The sequence below is a fragment of the Protomyctophum parallelum genome (genome assembly GCF_964188405.1).
Source record: "Protomyctophum parallelum genome assembly, chromosome: 10".
In the NCBI taxonomy this organism is placed as follows: domain Eukaryota; kingdom Metazoa; phylum Chordata; class Actinopteri; order Myctophiformes; family Myctophidae; genus Protomyctophum; species Protomyctophum parallelum.
This window is the reverse complement of record NC_139704.1, coordinates 3,153,453-3,167,260: the sequence shown is the minus strand read 5'-3', so window position 1 is coordinate 3,167,260 and position 13,808 is coordinate 3,153,453. Positions and strand designations below refer to the sequence as shown.

At 46.6% G+C, this 13,808-nt stretch overlaps 1 protein-coding gene across 1 annotated transcript in view; it reads right to left on the bottom strand.

Annotated features, from left to right (window-relative positions):
* The window catches only part of LOC310866018 (ankyrin repeat and protein kinase domain-containing protein 1-like), a 66,856-nt gene that overhangs the window by 44,830 nt on the left and 8,218 nt on the right, over positions 1–13,808 (bottom strand). The window contains exons 2-5 of the mRNA XM_083775282.1: positions 11,587–11,756; positions 10,289–10,460; positions 7,893–8,048; positions 558–694 (exon numbers count right to left, since the gene is read on the bottom strand). Coding sequence (XP_083631408.1) covers positions 558–694; positions 7,893–8,048; positions 10,289–10,460; positions 11,587–11,750 — 629 coding nt within the window. The 5' untranslated portion in view covers positions 11,751–11,756. The remainder of the gene's footprint in view (positions 1–557; positions 695–7,892; positions 8,049–10,288; positions 10,461–11,586; positions 11,757–13,808) is intronic.

Sequence of the window (13,808 nt, the reverse complement as noted above, 5' to 3'; positions counted from 1 at the left end):
TATATGGATATATGTCAGAACCTGTTCTGAAATTACATATGTTGATCCTTCCCCATCCATCCTTCCTCTTCGATGACTCCCTGTTGACTTATAGCCTACGTGTCCATTCAAACTATAGACGGGCCTGCCCCAAAGTTACAGCCACGCCCGGCAGCCAGTGAAAACTAGAGTTCTCAACAGGACCGGTAATTAAGGCCCGGCCCTACCTGGGCCTTCATCAAACCCTGTACACTCAAGAGAATGTCCCCGCTACCACCCTTAGATCTCCATAGATGTTATGACATTCCATATGTTGATCTGACCTCATCAAACCCTGTATACAGTCAAGACATGCTCCTGATAATCTGTGATATCACATGTGATATGATATCAGAGTTGTGTCTCGGTGCACAGATAATCTGTGATATCACATGAGCAGAGCCACACCGCCATACTAAATGAAATAGTTTTGCAATGGTTAATGGTCAGTCTGAGCTGAAGAGTCTTAATGAAGCTTTTCAAAGTGAATTGCGAGCACTGTGAGGTTGAATTCCAGCCACACAGGGAATGATGGATACCTGTAGACATCAAAGGAGCATCCAGATGTGTAGGACGTGGAGAAGGCCTCTGGAGGCATGAAGAACGCTGTCCCCGCCCCCTTGATACGAGTCGCCGTCACGTTGGTGACAAACTTGGCGAGGCCAAAGTCAGTGATCTGGACGAGAGATAGAGAGAGAGAGAGAGAGAGAGAGATATGTACAATACTACTGCATAAACAGGAAAGCTCCCGATCCGATTCTGATCATCTGATTTTGAGACATACTGATCTTTCCCGATCCAATCTTTATTTTTATAGAACACTTATGCCATATCACAATAGCAGATATCCTAATATATGTCACTCTAGTCTAGTCTGCCTTTCAATTATTGAAAGGCAAAATTGTGGGGTTTGTTTTCTTTCTATGAAAGCATGGAATCATAGCAAAATAATGATGTATTGGTTAATTAGAGTGAATACAGTTCAACTCTTAACGAGCTTACACTTAAGACGGAGGGTGGAGGTTGGAGGTGAGATTTATTGCAGATGAATTGATTACAGTATGGAGCTGGGATTGAGTGAATGGACAGAGAAGTGACTGACAGTATGATAACAGAATGATAACAGAATGATGACGGTACGAGGAGGAGACAGTGGAGGAGCTTTGGCGTGGGCCCCCTGGGGACGGACCAGAGCCTCGGTTCGGATCCTGCCTGGCGGAGGCAGGGGGGGCTCTTGAGCCTGCCCCCCTGGGGCCGACCTGGTGGAGCCTGCTGCTGGGCGGTCGTCGGGGAGGTGGCGGGTACCTGAACGGAAGCACAGATGAGCGAAGGGAAGTGAGGACCGTTTATAAAGGGGTGCGGACAAGGTAACGCAGATCTGATTGGAGCAGACGGATGATGGAGCATTACAGCTCTAAGTTGAACTAACGTTAACAACTAAAACTTCAACTCTTAACGAGCTTACACTTAAGACGGAGGGTGGAGGTTGGAGGTGAGATTTATTGCAGATGAATTGATTACAGTATGGAGCTGGGATTGAGTGAATGGACAGAGAAGTGACTGACAGTATGATAACAGAATGATAACAGAATGATGACGGTACGAGGAGGAGACAGTGGAGGAGCTTTGGCGTGGGCCCCCTGGGGACGGACCAGAGCCTCGGTTCGGATCCTGCCTGGCGGAGGCAGGGGGGGCTCTTGAGCCTGCCCCCCAAAAGGAATTAAATAGTGCGCGCCTGGAGGAATGGTGCAAACTTCTGGAGGAAGGAGTAAATTAAGGTTTACCTGGAAGGGACTATACAAACGATGTTTGAGAGATTCCCTCGACGAGCCGGGGCCTTTAGCGAGAAGGGATCCGTGGGAGAGTGAGGAAGGCCCCGCGCCATTGGAGCCTCACGACGGCTGGTGCCGCCGACATGGGAGCCTTCGCGGAAGGGGCTTGTGGGAGAATGGTTAGTAGGTATGGTTGGTAGGCGAACAGCCCGATGGTTAGCGAGCCTCTGGATGGTTGGCCGGAAATCGTTTGCCGGCGGAGTCTGTTTGGGATGAGAGTAAGGTTGATTAGCATGGCATGAATGAAACGTGAATGGAATGATTGTTTAGCAGGCATCCTCTCGACAGAGGGCAGTGAGTGAGAATTTGATTAGCAGGCGTCCTCTCGACAGAGGGCAGTGAGTGAGAATTTGATTCGCCTGGCGGGACAGGGAGACTCCCGACGGAGGAGGCCTGCGTGGCCGGAGGACGGGTCGACCGTCGTTTTGGAGGAAGTGAGTGGGCGTCCTGGAGAGGGAGAACATGTTCAGAAGAGGGCAGAGGAGGAGGTACCCGCCACCCGACACATCCACCAGTCAATGTAGGTACCGCGCTGGAAGACACCATGGACTTCTGGGCATCGAGCACGGAGGCGGAGGAAGGTCTGACGTAGGAGGAGAAGGCGGAGGACGACCAGTGGCCCGAGGCTTGCAGGATCAGGACGGAGACGCCGCTGGCAGCAACGGTGGTGGCGGCTCCGATTCTCAGGGAGTGGCTGGAGTATAGCGGTCAGGAGGGAGACCACATCTTAGGAGCAGCGAGCGGAGATGGGAGGCGAACTCTCTACGACGACCTCAGACGAGCCCTCCAACGACGACTCCGGTCATCTCGGTCCTTCGTACATCTGGCCAGCTCCTTTGTGCTTCCGCACCGGTATCTTTCTTTAGTGCGTCTGCCTAGGAAGGTGTGGGACGTCCTCTCGATCGACGCCCAGCGTTGGTTCCCGCGGTGCGGCCTTGGCCGGGAGTTCTCGATGGCGGTGGCAGTGACCGCTAGTCTCCTCACTGCTATCTTCTCTGTTATACTTGGTAATGGCCCGTACGGATGCTCGTTGGTGATGTGCTCATCCTGGTTGATGTCAAGTACCACGGAGACATCCTGGTGCAGCACCCGTCCAGGGATTTCCGTGGGGCGGAAGTGTCCGGCATTCACGGCAGAGGAGGAGGACGGTCTCCGCAGTAGCAGGGAAGAAACTGGTCTTAACGTGGAGGGGGAGGAGCACGGAGGAGAGGTACCTGACCACGGTGCCGGACTAGTAGACGCCATGGATCTCTGGGCATCGAGCGAAAACTGGGCGTCGTGATGTTTGACGAACGCGGCAGACCCGAGGGGAAAGGTTTGACGAACATAGGTTCTTGGGCTATGGCTGACGCAGTGGACGTGGAACCGAAATTATTAATAGTGATATGGCCGACTGCGGGAAACTATTCCGCTTGGAATTCCCCCCCAAAACTGAAGTGGGAGCGTAGCACGGTGGCCTGAGCTCTCCGAGCAACGGAGGCTGTGAATAGGTTATGGCTTAATCCATTTAGGCCTAAGGCGGATTCTAAAAACGCCTCTGAATCCTGACCTAAGGTTTCTGAAAAACTTCAAATATTTATAAAGCAGCATCGAAATTTTACATTTGAATACTGTACGTACTGTATGGGTTCCCGGCCTGAGGGGGTAAGATACCGATAGGGGTTCCCGCCCGGAAATGGGTTGAGGTGAGTGGTTTGAGACGTTGAGTGGGTGGTTACCTATGAGTTTAGACATTACGGCGCAGTTGAGACGTTGCGGTGCGTGGCTGTCGAGCTTAGCTGGTGCAGTGCATGGCTGCCAGAGAGTTTAGCTGTTGCAGTGCGTGGCTGCCGACTGAGTTTAGCTGTTGCAGTGCATGGCTGCCGACTGAGTTTAGCTGTCGCGGTGCGTGGCTGCCGGCTGGGTTTGGCTGCTGCAGTGCGTGGCTGCTGATGGGATTAGGCTGCGTTGGATGGCTGACGAGTTCAGCTCGGTGGGGGTCCGTGTTGAGGCCTAGCCGGGAACCTGGCCTTCCAGGCATGCGTGAACAGTGCTCGTTTCCCTGATGATCGCCGAGCAGGTAGCTGGACAGGAGGGGCACAAGCATGGAGTTAGTATGGTCGGACCGACGTGGCAGTTGGAGTGAGAGTAGAATATTAAGACTTAATTGACGGGAGAAACAATGCAGTTGACGGGTGAGTAACAGAGAAAATCTTAATTAGGTACGGCTCGGTGAGCACGGTCTCGCCATCGAGAAGGTCGACATAGGCGGACCTGAATCCTGAGAGAAGACAGACTATGCGCCCACTGCGCGTGAATGAAGTGGAAAGCGAGCTACGCTTTCTAACCATGTGTTGAACCGAGACATCAGAGACACGTACTTCCCACGGATTACAACTGGAGATTGAGAACGTGACCCGTGGCGAAAAACTCCCATATCTGCTGGGCGAGGTACGACAATGTGCAAACGCGGCAGCAGATTTGAGATTTGCTGTGAAAGGAGAGGAATACCAGATGGAACACGGCCGCCCTGAAGACGAGCCATTTGTATGTTTGCACTATACCTGCGTCGAGTTAGCGTGACTGACGCGTTGAAAGTTAACTAGGTGGTGAAAGGTCAAGTGAACGAGCGGTGCCGGCATGAACATTAAATGCCGTGAATGATAGGAACAGAGTGGCGTAAAGAGGGACAATATGGCAAGCATTTTCCCTTCATTGACAATGTAATAATGGAGCGTTCTTGAGGGTCTAACGTCGATCAGGGGGTTAGACATGGAATGAAAACCCGGGAATAAACCACGCAAAATGTGACTTATTGAGCTGATAGTGGGAGCTCCGACCTGTAAAGCTCACGGCTTGTAGATCAGCTATTTGAACGTGTTCACACTGACACACGCCTCTCTTTTCTCTCTTCTTCTCCTCTTTTTACTTTGTTTCTTTTCCTCCTCCTTCTCTTTTTTTCTCTTTCTCCCTTTCTCTCTTCTCTCTTTTTCTTTTTCCTACGATTACGCTCAACATCTCATCACGATCCACGTGATTGAAGAAAGAATCTGGAGCACTAGTAGATTGCCAGGGCATGAATGAATGGGGCACCGAGTTGCCATGTTGGAGGAGACAAGCGCCAGGTCCGCAAAAACAAGTCACGAAAACTAACTTGAATCATTATGAAAACGATCCGACAGCGTCAGATAATTTACCAACATGTAACACTGAGGGTGCTTCGAATGAACCGTGGGTTTAAACAACGGCGTCCACCTGGTAAGTGATTAAATAAAACAAGCCTGAGACGCTTATAATGAGCGGACGTGGCAACCTGACGGCACCGGACATGCTCAGAGTAGTCTAGGAGTCTAAGATACGATAGTGGTGACGCTAGTGTAGCGCCGGCCGCAGCTAGAAGAAAATGCAGGCTTTAGACTCTCTTTATAAGGATAGATGACGAGGAGTTTATCATTGGAACGCCACCGGTCGCTCCGTTTATTATTATTCCATCCAACAGCTCATCACAGCCAACACTGGCGCATCACAACACTGCGTCATCAAAGCACGCCAGCCTTCAGGCAAAAGCAAACGATCCTCGAGCCTACACTAGTGTTGACTCTCGTGGCAACAATGGAATGCGGAAGTGCTCGTTCTATCTCGGGGGAAAGTTCCGCCAAGGAACAAAAAGTTTGGAACTAGACAAAGCGTGTCGCCACTCTACACTGTGGACGAACTAAAACGCCGTGTATGATTTTAGACCTGCAGCCTGATCTATGCTACGTTCACAGGATGACCAGTAGCTTACTGCCGTGAAAGCAACGTTTAATGCATGATCGCCCAGACGCCACCTGAAGCAGTGCGAGACTGGTGGCATGAGGCATTAGCAGCAGTATACACTATACAGCATAAGCAGCCTTGTAACGGCAACGCACGACATACAAAGCACTGAGCAGCAGCAAGCAAGCAGGGTAAAAAGTGGCTAGTGCGGAGGCAGCATCGGAACGGAATCGAAATTAGGCTGTTAGCAGTTACGTTTGTTTTGAAGGTTGAACCATTCAGGTGGATAAATAGCAGTGACGAGCAATTAGAATGATACTGTATCTGATGGAGGCATGCAGGGCCTGGGACGCTGGCGAAACACCCGACGGTGTGTCCTGGGATGAAAGCTGCGGCCGTGGAGGAGTTTGTTGACTCTTGAACTTGGATGGAAATGACGAATGAAGAAGGTGAGCTGTGAGCTCTCGAACGTGTCTGTGTGCTACCTGAACGGAAGCACAGATGAGCGAAGGGAAGTGAGGACCGTTTATAAAGGGGTGCGGACAAGGTAACGCAGATCTGATTGGAGCAGACGGATGATGGAGCATTACAGCTCTAAGTTGAACTAACGTTAACAACTAAAACTTCTACAGCTTATATAACTGAAGTCAAGTTAAAGCTCTTAAAGAGTATCTCTCTCATTCAGAGAGAGTACTACAGACACATTTCCTTTGTTTTCATCATAGGTGTATTGAACGCCTCTGAGTGTGACTAGTCTTTGTTTGATGATCTCTGACTGGGACCAGAAGGAAAACAACTATCATAAACACAACAGTTTTTACAAAATCTCATTGCTTATACATCTTTCTTTGAGATTTACATTAAGACAATAAAAAAATCTGATATTTTCTCCCCTATTCCGATCTTTTGAAAATCATGTGATCGGAGCGATCACCCGATCCAATTGGGGCTTGAACTTTTTGTTATTTTTATGTTTTTTTTGTAATGCTTTTGCTCTCTTTTATTATCATTACTTGTGTGAGCAGAGTGCAAGTACTGTTTTTGAGTGGTGCAACCACTCCTACAACCAGCAATGTCCGTGCGTATCTAGGTATCAGTGGCCGGCATGATCACGATTATGTGACTTATTAGTACAGTAGGGGGCGCCAGAAACAGAGAGATATAGTGATCTGAGATAGAGAGAGAGAGAGAGAGAGAGAGCAACACTCAGTTCACACCAATAGGTGTAGTCACCTTGACATTCAGACCAACAGGTGTAGAGTCACCTTGATGTTCACACCAACAGGTGTAGACTCACCTTGAAATTCAGACCAACAGGTGTAGAGTCACCTTGACGTTCACACCAACGGGTGTAGAGTCACCTTGACATTCAGACCAACAGGTGTAGAGTCACCTTGACATTCAGTCCAACAGGTGTACACTCACCCTCACCTTGACATTCAGACCAACAGGTGTAGACTGACCCTCACCTTGACGTTTACACCAACAGGTGTAGACTCACCTTGACATTCAGACCAACAGGTGAAGAGTCACCAGTCACCTTGATGTTCACACCAACAGGTGTAGACTCACCTTGACATTCAGACCAACAGGTGTAGACTCACCCTCACCTTGACGTTCACACCAATAGGTGTAGACTCTACACCTATTGGTGTGAACGTCAAGGTGACCTGTTGGTCTGAATGTCAAGGTGACTCTCTCTACACTGTAGAGAGAGTCACCTTGACATTCAGACCAACAGGTGTAGAGTCACCTTGATGTTCACACCAACAGGTGAAGACTCACCTTGACATTCACACCAACAGGTGTAGAGTCACCTTGACATTCAGACCAACAAGTGTAGACTCACCCTCACCTTGACGGTCACACCAACAGGTGTAGACTCACCTTGACATTCACACCAACAGGTGTAGAGGAAAGGGAAGGAAAGGTACTATGTTTACCCAGTGTAACTGGACTAAGCTCAAGAACTTGTTTACAGCCAGGCCCTGCTCATAGAACATTTCATGGTAGGGGTTCAATGCCTTGTCCAAGGGCACTTCAGCGGTGGTAATTGTAACGTGCCGGTCCGGGGATACGAACTAGCGACCTTCCGATATCAAGACCGCTCCGCAAACCGTTCGGCCACCACTGCCCCAAGAGTCACCTTGACGTTCACACCAACAGGTGTAGTCACCTTGACGTTCACACCAACAGGTGTAGAGTCACCTTGACATTCAGTCCAACAGGTGTAGACTCACCTTGATATTCAATGTAACAGGTGTAGACTCACCTTGATATTCAATGTAACAGGTGTAGACTCACCTTGATATTCAGACCTGAGTCCAGCAGCACATTGGCAGGCTTCAGGTCACGGTGGATCATGGGAGGAGTCAGACTGTGAAGGTAGTTCATGCCCAGAGCCACTTGGTGAACCAGCCGAAACACCAGGGACCAGGGTGGCAGGTCCTTTAGTTTGTTCTGGTGGGGGGAGCGGGTCAAACATTTCATTCACAATCACACATACACACATACAGGCTATTTTAACCGTCTTAGTGCAGTAGGTTTGTTTCCCTGCCCACATCCCTGGTTTTTCCTACAAGCAGGTGTTTTGGTGAATTTCACCCGTGTTTAGTGATAGTGTGATAGAGAAAAATCCAATACAGCCACAATGGACCTTTTATTTTTTTTCTTCACTGGACCATTCTCACGTTTTAGGAATGGGTGGACCAAAGGAGAAGTTCCCAACTTAATTTCTGAAATATATTTTTAGTTTTTTTGTGAAGTCATGATGGAATATTAAAAAATAAACTTAATAAACTTTATTTGTATAGCACCTTTCATACATAAATGCAGCTCAAGGTGCTTCACAGGGCAGGACACAAAAATAAAATACAATAAAACACAACTAGTTAAAATGATAGAACAATGGCAGAGAACAACATTGAATATAAAAACATAAAATAAATAAAAACAAATAAAAACACCACATGCAGCAAATCAGTCAGGGCAGGGTAGGAACGTGCATAGTAAAACTCAACTAAAAGCAAGGGTGAAGAGGTGAGTCTTGAGTTGAGATTTAAAAATGTCTACAGAGGGTGCGTGTCTGAGCTCGAATGGAAGTTTATTCCAGGCTGTTGGGCCGTAGAAGCAAAAAGCTGCCTCACCATATTTTTTTGTGCACATTCTTTTAGGCACTTCAAGTAGGCCAGCATTGGAGGACCTGAGGGGGCGGTTAGGGACATATCTAGGTAGGCAGTCACGGAGGTACAGAGGTGCGAGACCATTGAGAGCTTTATAGACAAGTAACAGAATTTTAAAATCAATCCTAAAAACAACCGGAAGCCAGTGCAGTGATGCCAAAACTGGAGTAATATGTTCTCTCATCTTAGTTCTAGTTAAAACTCTAGCTGCTGCATTTTGGACAAGTTGTAATCTGTCAGTCATTTTCTTAGGCAGTCCTGAAAAGAGTGCATTGCAGTAGTCAAGCCGAGAAAAAACAAAGGCGTGGATTCGCGTTTTTGCATCGTCCAAGGACAAATAGGCTCTGATTCGTGCAATATTTCTAAGGTGAAAAAAGGCAATATTGGTAACATGATTAATGTGTGAATTAAAATTCAATTCAGAATCAATAAAAACCCTGAGGTTCTTTACTGTACTGTTACTTTCTACAGTCAGGTTGCCAAGTCTGGTAATTATGAGAACTTCTGTCTTATCCTCATTTAGCTTGAGAAAGTTCTCACTCATCCAACATTTGATGCTAGACAGACAGGTCAACAGCGGGTCTAAAGCACAGGGATCATCTGGGGCCACAGCAAGATATAGTTGGGTATCATCAGCATAGAAATGAAAATTGACTCCGTGATTGGTAATGAGTTCACCCAATGGCAGAATGTACAAGGAGAACAGCAGAGGACCAATAATCGAGCCCTGTGGAACACCGGAACTGATGTTGTGTTTGTCTGAGTCAAACTCGGCTATATTGACAAAGTAACTTCTGTTTGATAGGTAGTAGGAGAACCAGGACAGGGCCGTACCAGACAGGCCTATCCAGTGCTCCAGACGCTGTATTAAAATTGAATGATCAATCGTGTCAAATGCAGCCGTTAAATCTAGAAGTAAGAGAACGGATACATGTTTCTTGTCAGCAGACACCCTAAGATCATTCATTACTTTTACAAGTGCTGTTTCTGTGCTGTGATGTTTCCTAAAGCCAGATTGGAATTTGTTGTGCACATTATTGTTCTGTAGAAATACATCCAGTTGATGAGAGATGCATTTTTCTAAAACCTTGCCCAGAAAGGGTAGATTTGAAATGGGTCGATAGTTACCCAAAACAGAGGGATGACTCCCATTGTAACAATGGAATGCGAAAGTGCTCATTCTATCTCAATGTATAGGTCCAGCCATAGGAGCAATGTTTGGAACTATAGCCCATAGGCCCCAAGTTTCCGGCAAGATCAAAGCGTGTCGCTACTCTCCTACTCTACACTTTGGTGCAGATATAGCCATCAAAAGGGGCGAATTGTTTCAAGTCTCCTGAACTTGAACACAGCATTTTGTGTTGAACAAATGTGTTTAGAAATCCATGTCGTACACCACATATCCACTAGAGTGCTGGGTTGCGCCCCCGGGATTTCAGCCCCTGCCTCTCTAACACTCTATGCACGTCCCTGATATTATCTAATCTTCAATGGAGGGGGCCCCTCAAAAAAGCTGACCTGCAAGGAGTCGAGGGATCCTCTCTCCATCAGCTCCATGACTAGACCCACACTTATGAGGTTGTTAGTGGGTCTACAGCCCCTGAAGACCCCCAGGACCCTGATGACATAGGGGCTCGCTGCCCGTTGCATCATCTCAGCCTCACCAAGCAAATCCTCATCTGAGAATGATCTGAACATGACAACATGAAATATACAATGTCACTTTATCTGAACATAACATGACATATATGTCACATTATCTGAGAATATCTGAACATGACAACATGAGATATATGTCACTGTATCTGAACATGACAACATGAGATATGTCACTTTATCTGAACATGACAACATGAGATATATTCACATTATCTGAACATAACATGACATGTCACATTATCTGAGAATGATCTGAACATGACAACATGAGATATATGTCAAATATATGGCGCAAAGTAACCACCTAGTATACCGCTAATCAACTTACAAATTAGATATACAAAGAGGCATTTAGTATTAATATCACTATAGTCCAAGATTAAGTCAATTTAAAGCAATTGACCATTTAAAATAAATAATTATACTGTATACGTGATAACATAAATATTTCAGTTTATATACCTTTTCTTTTCATCGGATATCGATGATTTATTTTTCTTTGAGAAACTAAAAATGGATCCAGAATAATTCTAGATCGATAAAACTGTATTTATTTTATGAATAGAAACTTGTACCATACTTCATAATACTACTTTTTTACATGCATAAAGTAGGTAGGTAGCAAATAGCTAAACCTTGTAATTCAACATTTCAAACGTTCCTTCACAGAGAAGCTGAGATTTGACAGTTTGTAGCGGTCGACAGTACTTGCGCGCTCTGCTTGCGACAAGCAAGTAGGCACTCGACAGAGTGCAGTTCTAATCTGTGAAGCAAATTGGGTTGCACTTGCTGTATGAAATGTGCTATACAAATACAGTTTTGATTGATTGATTAATTATATTTTTACATTTTTACCTATTCACCTACCACATAATTATAGGCCTACTGTAGTTGAACAAAATGTGTGATAAATATGAAAAAAAGTGAAAGGTTATCATATATTAATTCGTTTATATTGATCCTATAAACAATTTAATATAGGCATACATACAGGTCTGGCTCATGGACTACTTCTGAACTTTACACGGTTCAAACCGGTGGAAAAGGGGCCAGAGGGTACAGGTGGGTAAGGGTCCATTTGTAATAATAATTCAATATAAATATGTATGCTCTGAATCGTCATCAGTGCTCACTGCTCAGTAACTTTCTCCACTTACCCGTTATCCAGACATAAGAGTTTAACGGCCACATCCCATCTCCACTGAAGATGTCTGGTCTTGAAGACTTGACCAAATCCTCCTGCACCAATCACCTTCCAGGTCTGATCCAGACTCCTCTCACCAATCACTGCTAGAGCTACAGGGGGGCTGGACTGTGCCATTGTTCACTGGATAGGGGGGAGAGTAAGGGCCAATTAATTCTCCTATGTTACCGCTGTTTCGGCGCTGTAGTGCCGAAATGATTTCGGCTCGTCAGAAATTTTCAGTAGCACCAAAGAGCCGACTTTAGGACGGTACCCCCCCCCCCCCCCCCCCCCCCCAGGCGCGGCCGTTTTCAGCTGTCTGCCGGCGTCTATTCCGGGTGTTTAGACAGTTGGTGGATGGAAAAGAAGCTCCACCCACGCGGGGACAAGCATTTCCTCCAGGAATCAGGAAAATGCGGGAAAACGGCCGTGCCTGTCTGCCCAGGTCTGGAAACAGCTACACAGCTACACGGCCGCTTCGAGTGCCACCTCTTAGGGGCGCCACTTAAGCCCTCCAATTTTATACATTTTTCTGCACTGGTTTCTGCTTTAAGTGGCGGGATATCGGTCGGGCAACTGGCAACCCACACATTCACATTGGGTGAGGTGACAAATAGGGGTGACGCTAGGGGGGGTAGTCGCCACCTTCTAAAAATGAATCGTCTATGCTGCGCGTTGCCTAGGAGACAGGTTAACAGCCAACCCTTCCGGCCCGGGTTCAACCAGAAGGACAAAGAAAAAATTAACAAAAACAATTGATTGGATTTCCCAAGTAAACTTAAGGCTCCTTTTGTCCCTTTGTCCGTCAAAACAAGCTTTTTTTCAACGGACCACAAGTTATCATGATCGCGTTTTACACAAAGTATTTTCAAGATGCCGTGTGGAATTAATTAAATTAGTCAGTCGGTGGCGATCTGCATCCAGCATGGCTTTTACTTTTTAATTCTGCAGACAGTGCATATATATTTACCAGTCATGACTCCAACTCCAAGCATCACTCAAAAAAAAATGGTAAGTTAATAAAATGTATTAAATCCTCCACGAGGATAGATGGGTGTATAACCGTACCAAAACCACGCCAGATGTCCTAAAATTCGACTTATAACCGCATATACCCGGAAAAAAAGTTACACGCACGTGCGTGCGCATTTGCGCACTCTACACATCTCGCTTATAGCGCAACCTAGGGCCCAACCGGCCCTGACGACAGCCACGGACGTTTTCTGCTGTCTCCCGGCTTATTTTCCGGGTTTTTAGACGGAAATTAAGCTCCACCCACGTGGCTGACTGCCACGACGGCCAGATTCCCGGTTAACGCTTTCCCCCACGCTTCTTTTCATCCACCAGCTGTCTAAAAACCCGGAAAGGATGCTGGCCGACAGCAGAAAACGTCCAAGCTGGACTGTGCCATTGTTCAATGGATAGGGGGGGGAGTGTAAGGAGGATTAGGATTCCTATACAGGATCTCCTCACTGGTCAACAAAAACACCTTGAAGACCCTAACAGGAGACCACAAGGTTTCTTCGACTATGCATGCAACTCTTGGTACCACAGCACATCAAAGGCCCTTAAAACAAGGCTCCAGACTTCCCAAAACAAAAACACCTTGAAGACCCTAACAGGAGACCACAAGGTTTCTTCGACTATGCATGCAACTCTTGGTACCACAGCACATCAAAGGCCCTTAAAACAAGGCTCCAGACTTCCCAAAACAAACTGGTCAGGCTCCTACTTGGCCTCACTCCACCACAGGCTGGAATGGCTTAGAGTTGACCACAGAGTACAGCATCTTGCAATGGGTCTGGTCCATAAGATTCGCTACACCACCAAGATACCCATGCACCTCTCTAAATACTTCCTTAATGTCAATGAAGTCAACACCCACAACACCAGCTTTCTGAAAAACCTGTGTTTCTATGTCAGTGATGCTCAACCTTTCAAGGATCTGTAGCCTATTTGGCCGCTGACCCACATCTAAAAATTATGTTGTTCCAGGGACCCCCCAGAGGCAAAGATTTGAGTTAAAAATGTTCAATGTGAAAGAATATATTCAAAGATTTGTGCCACATTTTCACAATTTTTCACAAATAGCAGATACCCTTGTAGATCTGCTATTTTTCAACAGCTAAAGTATAACATAATGCTTACAACACCAAAAGGGGTTCCCGTCACATTGTTTTTAGTTGTTTTTATTGT